A 13,441-nucleotide genomic window follows, 5' to 3' on the forward strand; every position below is an offset into this window, starting at 1 on the left:
TTATCTCTCCTCTTTATGTCATGCTGTTTATTATTTATTTATTCATCTTTGGGTTTTTGTTGTTGTGTTTTTGTTTCCCTTTTAGTCGTGTCTGGTAAGTTGAAATGTCACCCGTCACCTATTCACCGCCCTGACAGAGACAGGAAGCTGTCAGAACCCCCCTCCATCCTCCTCCCATCACCTCTCCACCCTCCAATCAGCACTCATGTTTCTGTTGTCAAGGGCAACAGTGACAAAAGGACATTAATGGGTAAAAATATGCTCAGCATGGTCCTCCAAGGTAAAGCCGCATCATTTCATTCTATTATTTTCCTCTTTTATGCATTACCAAACATCCCATCTAATTCATGGACAAATGATGTCTATATTTCAAATGACGGTTTCCAGATTGCTTTTCTACACAACCCCTGTATAAAAAGGATTTAAATGTTAGTAGGTGTGTAATATTGAGAGATTGTATCCAGTGTCCATTGAATTGAAGGTTTTAACCGGCCTGCATCTGAACCTCTACATTAGGGTGTGTCTCCTCACATAGACAGTCTATTAGAAGAGCAAGGCCTAATGTCACTGTAGAGCAGTGGTGGAATACTCCATTACAAGTAAAGGTCCTGCATGAAAAATCCTACATAAGTGGAAGTACGTAAGTATTAGTAGCAAAATGTAGTTAAAGTATTGCAGTAAAAGTAGTGGTTTGGTCCCTCTGACTGATATATTATTATGTGACATCATTAGATTATTAATACCGAAGCATCAGTCTGTAAGCAGCATGTTACTGTTGTAGCTGCTGGAGGTGGAGCTAGTTTGAACTATTTTATATACAATTAGGTACTTTAGTCCAGTGGTTCCCAACCTAGGGGTCGGGCCCCTCCAAAGGGTCACCAGATAAATCTGAGGGGTCGTGAGATGATTAATGGGAGAGGAAAGAAGGAAAAACAAAGTTCTGATACACAAATCTGTTTTCAGTTTTTGGATTTTTTCTCTAATCTTTGATTTTTGATGAAATATTGGATCATTTAAACACTTATTGAAATTAAATCAAGTGAGAAGTTTAGAGGGAAAAATCACTATTTGGTGGAGCTGTTAACAACTCACAGACATGTGAAATGTGACCGCGACTACACACTGCTTTTTTGTAAGACATCAAAAGCCAAAAAGGTTGGAAACCACTGGTTTCATCTTTAACAATGTGTTGTATTTTAAAAGCTTGTTATATTATTCATTGTGTCAAATCTTCATCTGAAAAGTAACTAAAGCTGTCAAATAAATGTAGTGGAGTGAAAGTATAAAGTAGAATAAAATGGAAATACTCAAGTAAAGTACAGTACTTGAATAAATGTACTTAGTTACTTTCCACCACTGCTGTAGAGCTGCATAGAGGACATTGGCTATGACACCACACTCCTATGACACCACACATGGAAAAACCTCTGTTAAAGGGGAGTTTTTCCTTGCGTTCTGTCACCAAGAGCTTGCTCATGGGGGGAATGCTGGGTCTCTGTAAATTAAAGAGTATGGTCTAGACCTGCTCTATGTGAAAAGTGCCTTGAGATAACTTCTGTTGTGATTTGGCACTATATAAATAAAACTGACTTGATTGACTTGACTCAGTCTGAGCTGGAATTTGTCATTAAGATGCATGGATAAAGCATCTTAGTAGAGGGTGCTATTGGAGGGTGGCAGCATGGACAGATGGCTCAAATTTATTCCCCATTTCCATGTAAATTTTAATGGTCTCTGTCCTTGCCCATGCAAATCAGAGGGCTTGTTTTTTCTATTCATTATATCGACAATATGACTGCATTTTGAATTTTATCAGCGTACTGTTTAATCTGCTGTGCACACACCATGCAAAGTTTTGAAAGAGAGCTGTAATCCTTTCAGTCAAATAACCCAGATGACTTGTAACTGTAAAGATGAGAACTACAGTAGTATAGTATGGTGTGTTTGTTTATTCAATAACTAACCACTCTCATGGCTGTCCTCCAGTGCCCCCAGCGTTTGTGGTGAGACCAAGGAACCAGGTGGTTGGGGTTGGCAGAACCGTCACCTTCCAGTGCGAGGTCACTGGTAACCCACAGCCAGCCATTTTCTGGCAGCGGGAAGGCAGTCAGGTAATCAAAATAAACAAACAAAATAAAATTAAGGTTTTCATGCCAAAATGCTTCATAAGTTCAGGTAATAGTGCACCTGAAAATCATCTGTTTTAGTTTGAAAAGCATAAATCATTTTAAAGTTTGTAAAGAACTATTTTGTTCACTTTATAGCTTGTATCTCAGCACAGATAATTTGCATATATTTGCAAATTTGGAGAGAAAATTGTCACATTAATTTGCTCTAGTCTCACTGCATGTGATCTTTTTTCATCCCTGACAGAACCTGTTGTTCTCCTACCAACCTCCTCAACCATCCAGCCGGTTTTCTGTATCCCAGACTGGGGACCTGACTATCACTGATGCTGAACGCTCAGACATGGGATACTACAGCTGCCAGGCCCTCAACATTGCTGGCAGTGTCATCACCAAGGCTTTACTAGAGGTCACCGATGGTGAGCAACCTTTCCATTTAAACACAGTTTCTACATACAGCAAAGCCTCAGAGGGAATTAGAGGAACACTGAACGAAAAACTTGACTGGATAAATATTGGTATTTCAGATAATCTTTGGCTCATGAGGATAATGCTGTTCATCTGAAATACTGTGGTTGTGCTATAGAGCATATTAATATCCGAATTGAGGTTTGTGAGGTTTGGTCTGGCCTGGTCAATGTGTTCCTGTCAGAGGTAGAGACTCTCTGGTGCCTGTGCACCCAGACCGTGGCTCAGTATTTGGCTTTGCTGGCTTCACACTGGCTAATGTCTCCTTCAGTATTCCATGGCTGGCTTGCTGCTGTCTACCGTTGGAAGTCTGTGGCCGTGTGGTGAGGTCTGGATTGGGTCCTCTAATTACTTTGCTAGCCAATCCCCGTCAGCCTGGTGGACTAACCTTGGCTTAATTCCCACCGTTCCCACAGCGATCTGGGCAACTATTATTTTGTCTATGACACACCTAGATTCATCCCTTCATTTACCAAATGTCCTTCTTCATTTCAGGCCTACAATGGTATGCTCCATCTCTCTCTCCACTTTTCTCTCTCTCATTCTGTCTTGCTCTCTGGATAATAATAACAGTTATTAAAGTGAGCATACTGCACTGAGGCCACCACCTCTCCGCAGGCAGATCTGGTAATTACAGGTCATGCTGACAATATTTTAGTAATTGCACCATCCCTGACACAAAAGCAAAGACAAAGCGGGCCAGAGATTACACCGCAGTATGGTTCTGAGGATCTATGCACACACACATACATCATTATGTGTTGCCTTTACACTGTGTTAGGTATTAATTTGATTGTTCCTCACTGAATGTAACTTGCTAGTAAATCAGTAGAGCTGACAGCAATGGTCATTAATAGTGCTATGAATAATAATAATAATCAGGGGGAGGCAGACAACCTATAGCAGGAACATGATGAATCACACACAGTAGAGACAAAATAAAAATGAAGAAATGATCAGGTGCATGTAATTAAAGTCTCTGATCTTTTTTTTTCTTCTCTCTCTTTGGCCTCCTCTTGCTCCTCTTTCTGTGTCTCTCATATAAATGCTTTCTCTTTATTTGTTGTGTGTGTTTTTGTCTACTGGTTGAACACCCAGCGTTCACAGGCTGGGAAGCAGGGAGAGGGAGTTTAAACGTCCTTATGCTAATAACATTGTTCTGGCTAGATGTTTTTATAAGCATTTTCTCCCTTGTTTTGTGTTTTATGGTTGGGGGATGGGCCAGGGGATTGTTGGCTGCGTGTGTTCATATGTGTAGTGCCAGGCATCTGGTAGAGCTGCAGTGAGAAGGCTGAAGTATCTGAGGCCATTTCATTTTAATTACGCTGCTTTTATTTGGCTAAGTTCAACTCCTGCTGCTGAATGATTAGAAAAATGCTTCCAGTTCTTAAAATTGGATTTAATTAGTCTCCCACTACCCTTGCAGTTTTCACATGCTTACATTGTTACATGCTGTTTGTCAGATTCTCACCATTTTCTGCCTTTTGTGTGTTTCTCCACACAAGCTGGATATAATTGTCTGAATCCTCCATTTCTCTCGTTCTTGCTACACCACATGAACAGCTTCACAGTTTTTGTCCTTCCATTCCTCCACATAATTGCTCATTCGACTTCCTCCGTCCATAGTTGTGTCAGACCGCCCGCCGCCAGTGATCAGACAGGGCCCAACCAATCAGACAGTGGCTGTGGACGGCACAGTGGTCCTCAACTGTGTCGCATCAGGTAACCCCACCCCCACCATCCTGTGGAGGAAGGATGGAGTGTTGGTGTCCACCCATGACTCCAGGGTCAAACAGCTGGACACAGGTGCACTGCAGATCCGCTATGCAAAGGTAAGACACCTGCACACATGCTCAGATCCCTTTTAACTTCAAGCAAAGTAAAAGCCACTGTACTGTGGCATTTGGAGTTAATTTATGATTGACTATGAATGTATAAGCTGGCCTTGTATTTCTATGTTTATGTAAAAATATGGTTTTGATCAAGATTTTCTATTAGGCTGCCTTTAATGTCGCAATCCATTCAAATGAACTTCAAAGTTGTCCATATCACTTCTATAATGCGCTCGGCAAACCCCCGCTGGTTGGTAAATAAACCATGTGTTCCCTGCCAGCAACCAGCCCTCAGTGGGCTGTCAGTCAGTTGTCGCGGGTTTGAAATGGAGTCTGTGAAGTCAGACAGTCTGTAGTTCTTGTCAGTCAGCAAGCACAGTGGGTTTTGTGTGTAATTTAGTGTGTGAGCGAGTTTGTGTGTGTGTGTGTGTGTGTGTGTGTGTGTGTGTTTGAGATTGCAAGCTGTGTGATGCTGAACACGCTCTTAGGGAGAGACAAGTAGGGGGTGCTGACGTGTCTTCCAGATGGAGGCGTCACAGGGTCAGAGTTCGCGTCAGTTTGTGGTATTCTGATGAATGCTGGCATGTCTTGTGGTGACAAGATTGCAGTGTGATTGGGCTGCCAGTGAGAAGCAGGCAGTAGGGGATGTGTCTAAATCTACAGTCTATGGTCTGAACCCCTCTCCTGATGTAGCTGAGTAAACCCTGCAGGCATTTTACATTAATGAACCTTTCATTTCTACTTGACAACATTTTAATGAAGGCATTTTTGATGCGTGAGGTAATTTATTTTATTAATGTGGTTGCGTGAGTGTTATTGTTATTGAGTTTTAATACATAGTCTTACCTACCAGACAAAGAAATAAACACTTTGTGGGTCGTTGGCAGAACATGTTCACACTCAGTTATTCAAACAATTTATCTTTTTCTGTTTTGCTCTCTTTATTTTGCTTATACACCAGCACAGTAGCCCTTAGCGTACTGCTTCACCAACAAACCACAACAGAATTATTTGTCTTACTCACAGACTTTGGATGCAGTTGACACCGCAGACATTTAAAAAATATAGCAAATGGAAAATATGTCATGTTTTTCACCTTTGCCGGCAGGGTTATGTTTTCTGTTTTGTTTATTTGCCTGTTAGCTAGCAGAATATCTATGAAACTTGTCAAATGACTTCTATTAAATTTGGAGGAAATGTAGGCCATGAGCCAAAAAGCACTTGATTTGTATTTGGTCAGGATCCAGATACAGGTACCGATCCAAGAATTTTTTGAGAAAGGGCTTTTTTTCTGCTTGTTTTCTCATGAACTAGTGCACTTTGAATGAAAAATATCTGGCACACGTTCTAGACGATTGTCTCTCATTATGTGTATTTTGATTCGGGTCCAAAGTAAATGCAGATTACAAATGTCTAAACATGTTTTTTTTATTTTTAAAATAACACATTTAGAGGATTGTTCAGCCTCTCCAAGTGCTTCCTAGCTTTGTTAGACATATGCATGTCGCGAAATGTTGCTTTTAAACTTACAATGTAATTCACCTGGCTCATAATACATATATTCAGATTTCAATAAGGTGTGCTCTGAAATTTTATTGTACCTCACTTTTCTGAACAAAGTTATATCTAAAAAGCGTTTGCATAATTGAGGTATGACCAAACTGCCACCACATCTGTTCCACAGAGCAACCACTTCCATATTTGGTACTCAGGGGGATGGTAGACAGAGAAAAGGGTCTCCAATTAGTCTATGATCCTGTGAAAATCTTTTCCATTTGACTAGGAATTGTCTGCCACTTGGCCTTTCCAGCTGCTTTCGCCCAGTTCCTGCTATGAAAGAGATGATATTGAGATTATCAGGCAATGACAGCTGCCTGTTACAGACTCTGTCAGAATGTCAATAAGCAGAGCAGTGATGGTGGGGGAGAGATAGCAAGAAGCAGAAAGAGGGGGAGAGACTGCTACCAGATCAGGAAACTATGGCAGGCGTTGAAATAATTTCCATGTAACCAAATATGCCCCCCCTCTTCCGCCAGCTTGGTGACACCGGCACCTACACCTGCATCGCCTCCACACCCAGTGGTGAGGCCTCATGGAAAGCCTATTTAGAGGTCCAAGGTAAGTGAGATTTTTGTCCATCGGCATTAGTTTTCTATCAACAGGTGTAGAGTTTTTTAATCATTTCAGTTGGATATGTTGTACTATTATTCATTATGATGTCCAAAAGAACAAGCCAAATGAGAAAAACAGAATTGAAGATTGGAGGGATTTACTGGGAAACAGCAATAAACTATATTCTCACCTGTTTCCTTTCCTCTGTCTGTTCTACATTTAGAGTTTGGAGTTCCAGTCCAGCCAAACAGACCTACTGACCCAAACCTGATCCCCAGTGCCCCCTCCAAACCTGAGGTCACTGATGTTACCCGGACCTCTGTCACTCTTTCCTGGAAGCCTAACCTTAATGCTGGAGCCACACCCACCTCCTATGTTATAGAGGCCTTCAGGTAAAACTAATCAGCTTGACCGTAAATAAACAAATTATTGCATGGCTGTATTAAAACCTTTTAAACTGCAATTCTCTCTGTTGTGTGTCCACAGTCATGCATCAGGGAGCAGCTGGCAGACCCTGGCAGAGCATGTGAAAACTGAGTCATTTGTACTAAAGGGCTTGAAGCCCAGTGCCGTCTACCTCTTCTTAGTACGGGCAGCCAATGCCTATGGGCTGAGTGATCCCAGTCCTATCACTGATGCTGTGAAAACACAAGGTGAGAAGTCTTTTTTTTTTTTTTTTGCTTTTTGCTATTGGTTGGTAGTTTGAGGCTAGATCAATTAATTTCTCTGTTCATCTGCATACAGATATCCCCCCTACTAGTCAGGGAGTGGACCATCGTCAGATCCAGAGGGAGTTGGGGGAAGTGGTCATCCACCTGCACAACCCCACCATTCTCTCCTCCTCCTCTGTCAGGGTACAGTGGACGGTGAGTATCAAGAATGCCTGAATTTCAATGACTGTTCTTAACACAGCTGCAGCCAGCTACAGATTGCCATATGGATCATTAGTATAGCTGGTCACCAAAGCTCCAAGGTTAGTTTAGTTATGTGCCTACGGTCAATTTGTCAGGCCACTCAGCCGAGCTAAAGTGCTAACATCCTCGCACCCTAAAGTAGAAGGACACTGCAGAGAGCAGCCTGGAACACAGTCTAAGTGTTCTTAGTGTCCATCTGGCATGGGCCCTGAGCTGGTTGGCTGGCCAGAGACCAAAGATCTGCAGCCATGCCCACAGTGGACCTCTCAAACCCGCCCAAAAGCTGGACTACAGAGCACAGCTTTCTGCAATAGGCCATATAATACCGTATAGCAGTGTGTGGCGTGCCAGTCTATGCCCTCTCAGATTGAAAACACTTCACGGCTGTTAAAATAATACAAGTGAGAAGGAAGAGGCGGCCAACTCATACTCTTAAGTGGAAATGGCTTACAGATGTTAAAGCGGATAGGTGGGTGAGGAAGAAGGATAGAACTTGGAGCTTATGGTGACGTTTCTTTCCCCTTGCAAGCTGAATATGAAGTAGTGTGTTCACCTGAATTTGAGCTGCTTAATGCCCTTTTTTCAGAATATGACATAATAAAGCTGCAGATTATAGCTGTCCAGTTACACAGCAGATATCTGTTTGCAGAATGGCCTTTGTTTTAACTGAAGGCACATTCAACCTGCTTTGCCTTTTGACATAACGCCACCCCTACATTCCCTGGTATTATGAAGTGCCATGGTAAGTGATGAATGGGAATGGGAAACGTGAAAAGGATACTGACATGTCAAGACTGATTTAAAACATTACTGCCCAGTTACCCTGTCTCCTTGGAATGTTCCAGAAAAACACATGACATGAGGGAGACTGACATTGTAGTTAAACGCCGCAGTTTCCTTGTTTTGTGGGGTTAAATCTATTCCCAGTGTGGAGTTTCTTGGTTTTACATTTTCCTTTGTGTTGTGGTAAATGGTTGCACAGTTTTCAGGCTAATGAAGACCACCTGAGCCGGGAGCATATTTTATGGGGGAGGGATAAAGAAATCACTACAATCTTTACAAGCCAGTGCTGCTTGCCTTCCACAGGGACTCGTAGGGATATTAGCATACTGGTTAGTGGTTATTCTTTTCTACAAACATTCTGGATCACAAAGCAACATTAATTATCCTTAGATTAAACTAACAGACAAATCCATTCCAATTACATATATCCTCTTTATTTAGCTACATCAAACTCCATTTCACTTTGTTTTACTCTCAACTTCTGGTACTCCGTATAAAGGTACCCTTTCCCCCTCTCCCTTGACTTCAGCAGCCAGTCACTACACTGGAGAACAGGACAGGATGAGACAGGCTGTTCTGGGAGCCTGGGCCCTATTTAACCAGCTCCAGACTTAGAGGAACCTCTGGCCAATGACCTCATACTGCGGTTTGCACAAATCGCTGCTGCTCCAAATGGCGCATAGACAGACAGTCAAAAAGAAAGATGTAGATGTGGATGGATAACCAGAGGGGTGATGTGATGAGTTAGCATGCCATTCGATCCAGCGCCTGGTGTATCAGTCGCATAAATCCATAGCTGTCCAGTGATGCTACAATCTGTTATACTGCTGTATTATTTTCCACTGTTAACTGTTAAGCACCTAATCAAGTCGAGCTGACACCACCTATTGTCTGGTTTCTCACTAGGTGGAGCAGCAGGTGCAGTACATCCAGGGCTACAAGGTGATGTACAGGCCTTCACCAGAGGGGCAACAGAGGAGTGAATGGGCTGTGTTCGAGGTGCGCACTCCCGGGGAGGACAGCGCCGTTGTGCCGCAGCTTCGAAAGGGAGTCACATACGAATTCAAAGTCCGCCCCTTCTTCAATGAATTCCAGGGAACAGACAGTGATGTCAAAATTGGCAAGACACTGGAGGAAGGTGGGGGATGTGTATGAGTGTGCAAATGCGCTGTAGTGCTTGCATGTGTGCAGGCATGTTTTCATGTTTACACAATTTTATATGCACAGCTTGCATGTGCGAGAGCATACAACAGCTGTTCACAGCAGGCAGTGAGGGAAGGATTTTTCTATGTTAAAATGCGGTGTATTCAAGCATGTTAGTGTGAATGTTCAGCTCTTTAAAAGGCCCTATGGAAACCCATATGCAACACTCCAGTACTAAGGGTTGTACTAATTTTTCATAGGGTGTGGTTGTGGCAGTCTCATGAGGTTTGGTTGAAACCCAACAGCAAATTTTAATCTGTAGTGAACAGTTAAGAGAAATGCGAGTGTAAAGTGTTTACTAGAGAGTATATTTGTGTGTGTTGCATGTGTGGGAGGGTTTTGATCTTTTCCTGCTAAATTCTCCTTTGTTCCCACTTTTGTTGATAATTGTTTTCAGAGCTCTATACATAATGTTTGTTCTCTCCTTAGCAGAAAACTGCCTGTTTTCATAGCACTCACTCACACTGTGATTATGTCTTTTCTATTGCATTCATAATTATTTCAGTTTAATTACCACAGAGTTAGAGTTCACACACCAGCATACACCACATCATCATAACTCCATATCTGTTTCGAGTATACAGTTATTTGTTTTTATTTACCCACAAAAGCACTTGTATTCAAGTTTTCAGATGAAAGCATCCTAGTTTTGATTATTAGTCCTTTGTTCTCACCTCAGTTTTAGTCTCACACAGAGATAAAGGACAAATTCTGACAGCTAAATGGGGCGAGACGAGGAGAGACTGCACGCAGTTATGGAAAAAAAAAAATCAGTATCATGTATGAAGGTGTGTTTTTTATCTTTTGTCTACCCCCCTCAGCCCCCAGTGCCCCTCCTCGCGAGGTTACAGTGACGGAGAGCGGGGACAATGGGACCGCCATCGTGGTCTCCTGGCAACCCCCTCCAGAAGAGGAGCAGAATGGGGTGGTCCAGGAATACAAGGTAACAAAAAAACCAGCCAGCAGCTACCTAAAGTGTGTGCAAGTGGGACTCATGCTGTAGAGACACAAATGACACGCAAACAGGGATGCAGACAGAGGAGATAACAGAGACATTGCACAGACATAGAAAGGTAACAAATTCCTTGATGCACCTTTGTAGAATCCTCAGTGCTCCCCCCTCTGTGTGCAGACAGAGATTAAAATGAGTCAAAAGAAGGGTAGCTGGTGAAAACTTGTTGTGAAACAGTGCCATCTGGTGGAGACTGTGGACTCTTACATTGTGTGGCGTTTCAAAGATGTATAGTGGAGCAATTTATGCAGTAGTTATTGCTGGGTTTCTTTTTTCATCTAATGGTATTCAGTCCTTTCCCTGTGGAAGATAAAAGGTTTGGCCTTGCATGACAGGATCCATGACAGATGCTGCATTTCAAATCCTACACTGATACAAATGAGATTTAGAATAATTTGACATTTAAAAAGCAAAAATATTTTATGATTTAGTAGAGATATTCATGTGAAGGCAGGTTGCACGTACGGTAGTAGAGTGGAAGATGATAATGACCAAGGACAAAATAATAAAGAGACAGACCTCTATTATAATTCCAGTCATTTCTCAGGTCGTGGGTTGCGCTAATGCATCATTCAACCTATAGCACCTCTTTCCGAGTCACCTTTTCCTCCTTCTTACTTGATAATGTATGCTCTTAGTGTGATAGCCTCACTTTGGACAGTGCTGTTCTCTCATACATTATGCTGTGGAAGTCCTGTATTTTAATTGGACAGCCTTTTTGTGTCACAGGGAATATAGGTTAGTGGCGGAAAGGGAGATGAGGCAAAGCCAGTGAGAAAGTTAAGCCACTGTTCATTTTCCAGGTAAATGTTTTCTGGTGATAGGCTTTAGAGTAATTTCATGGTTTTTAAGTCCAACTCGACAGCGTTCCCTGCTCATTACTGAGCCAGGTCCCCAGCGGCTCACATCACATTAGTGCGAACACACACACGCACACACATGTATAGTATGCTCCCAAGGAAGTGTGTACGTTAACCTAGTTAACCAGTGGGAGGAGTTGGAGGGTTAAGAAAGCAGAATGTCAGGGGTTCAGGATGTAGAGGTCTACAGGCCTCATGCTGAAGTGAATGTGTAGTTCTCTTTGTGACCCTTGTTTGAGTCAGCTTAGGAGACTGCTCTCCTTCCTGGGAGTGACAGCACTTAGCTTCTGCTGAAATTGGGTTATGGGGGTGATTACTGATCCCCATTTGTTTTTCAAGGGCTCAAGCCTGCACTGATGTGTTATGGCTACCTCAGGTAATACTGACTCTGTGTTCAGAACAGCCTGTATAGCATAAAGCCATGTTGTAAAATGTTTTCCAACCTCAGAGATGTAACTCAATACCCATGGTGTGCAAAACTTTGCAATTGCAGCACCAACCAATTACAGGGACAAAGATCAGTGGCAGCTACCAAACTGAATGTTGTCACAAAGCTTTCATAACAGTGCCTCATTCTACATTTGTCTCTGTCTGTGTTATGACAGATTTGGTGCTTGGGGAATGAGAGCAGATACCACATTAACCGCACAGTTGACGGCTCAACCTTTTCCGTGGTGATTCCCAGTCTGGCCCCAGGGATCCGCTACAGCGTGGAGGTAGCAGCTAGCACCGGGGCCGGTCCTGGAGTCAAGAGCGATGTCACCTTTTTCCAGCTCGGTGAGTTGAATGATCCTCTTCGTTTCTCTAGGAGTTCATATCATCGTTTTGTTTGGCTTCCAGTGGATACATGCTGTTTTTTAATGTATTTGTCCTCTGGCAATCCTTGCCCACAGAATGAAGCCCAATCACTGACAAATAATTATGGCATTAATCCAGTCATCTCAAATTAAGAGCTTTTCAGTAATATGACTTTCTGCCAAGTAAACAGACAATTACGCCAATTCCTTTCTTTGTAGTAATGGACATGTTCAAGCCTCTGCCTGCTTTCTCTTTCATTATCAACAGCAATGCCTAAAACTGTAATTGACGTGATTACTGTTATACTAACATCATTAAACTTGCCACGGAAGTGTATGATAAGTTTGAGTGACAGGGAACTTACAGAGTGCTGATCTGTCTGTTCATTTTTTGTGCACACTAAGTTGGCTTTTCCCTACAGTCGCTGGCACTGCGACCAACACAGGAACATTAAATTCCTGTGCAGCAGAGCTGTGGAGCTAGCTACTCCACCCTGCTCTGCTCTCCAGTCAAGGATGCAATGTTTTCTGCCTCTGCTCTGCTTCAAACAACAAAGGCAATAATGAATCCTGCACTCCGGGCTCAGACATGACATGTTATTAATGCTAAGAAACACAGTGTTGACTGCATCAGGGCTATTTGTTGTAATTTACTTCTTATTTTTGTTCTTTTGTCTAGACGGACAGATTCTTTGAGATACTTTGTCAGTTTTATTCCCCAAAGCTCTGAGCAGGCCTACACGGGAGAGGGATGGAAAACACATGAATATCAGAATGAAGAGGAGAGAGAACTCCATCTGGTTTTAAATGTGTGATTGAGTAGGCTGGGATGGGCATGAAGAAGCATCAGCTGTGACTGATACAATTTCTCTCACTTGAAGAGTTCCTGTGGTGATTGTTGCCATGTTCCAACACTGGAGTGGAACAATGTGCCTCGGGGACCAGCGCTTCACCCAAATGCATTTGTCACACTCTGAGCTTGTATGCGTCATCCCAGCCTAGATACCTGTACAGTCCCTTGTGGGCTGCTTAGTCACATTGGCATGCTCCGTTCACTCGGCCAGACAGAGCCACAAATTGAGAAGACAGAGAAGTGAGAAGAGTGCCAGTCGAATAGAGACATGGACCGAGTGAGTGAGACAAAGACAGACACAAGGATATGGAGGGGTAAAGGCGGGGAGCTGGTTTCTTTGGGGAAATGTTTTTGCCTTTGGCTTAGAGAGTTGATAGAAAAGAGTGGCTCCAACATGAAAGACTTGAGAAAAAGAGATGAAGACAAAGTAACACGAACATGAAGAAATTTCAGAATGGCGTGGGGGTGGGGCAACTCAGAG

The 13,441-nt window shown here is 42.7% G+C and overlaps 1 protein-coding gene and 1 long non-coding RNA gene across 7 annotated transcripts in view; one reads left to right on the forward strand and one right to left on the reverse strand.

Moving 5' to 3' along the window:
* Positions 1-13,441, forward strand: part of robo1 (roundabout, axon guidance receptor, homolog 1 (Drosophila)) — a 201,411-nt gene that overhangs the window by 169,175 nt on the left and 18,795 nt on the right. For 4 of the 5 annotated variants that reach the window (XM_042415452.1, XM_042415453.1, XM_042415454.1 and 1 more), the window contains 11 exons: positions 86-94; positions 1,987-2,111; positions 2,374-2,545; positions 4,221-4,426; positions 6,463-6,544; positions 6,762-6,930; positions 7,025-7,191; positions 7,283-7,404; positions 9,142-9,373; positions 10,260-10,381; positions 11,916-12,087. In XM_042415452.1, coding sequence (XP_042271386.1) covers positions 86-94; positions 1,987-2,111; positions 2,374-2,545; positions 4,221-4,426; positions 6,463-6,544; positions 6,762-6,930; positions 7,025-7,191; positions 7,283-7,404; positions 9,142-9,373; positions 10,260-10,381; positions 11,916-12,087 — 1,578 coding nt within the window. The other variant, XM_042415456.1, reaches the window with a different exon arrangement.
* LOC121899554 overlaps positions 1-13,441 on the reverse strand; it is a 30,474-nt gene that overhangs the window by 4,765 nt on the left and 12,268 nt on the right. Inside the window, exons 2-3 of one of the 2 annotated variants that reach the window (XR_006096744.1) lie at positions 4,066-4,336; positions 1,965-2,089 (exon numbers count right to left, since the gene is read on the reverse strand). This is a non-coding gene — a long non-coding RNA (uncharacterized LOC121899554). The remainder of the gene's footprint in view (positions 1-1,964; positions 2,090-4,065; positions 4,337-13,441) is intronic. The other variant, XR_006096745.1, reaches the window with a different exon arrangement.

The sequence above is a fragment of the Thunnus maccoyii genome, chromosome 6, assembly GCF_910596095.1.
Source record: "Thunnus maccoyii chromosome 6, fThuMac1.1, whole genome shotgun sequence".
NCBI lineage: Eukaryota > Metazoa > Chordata > Actinopteri > Scombriformes > Scombridae > Thunnus > Thunnus maccoyii.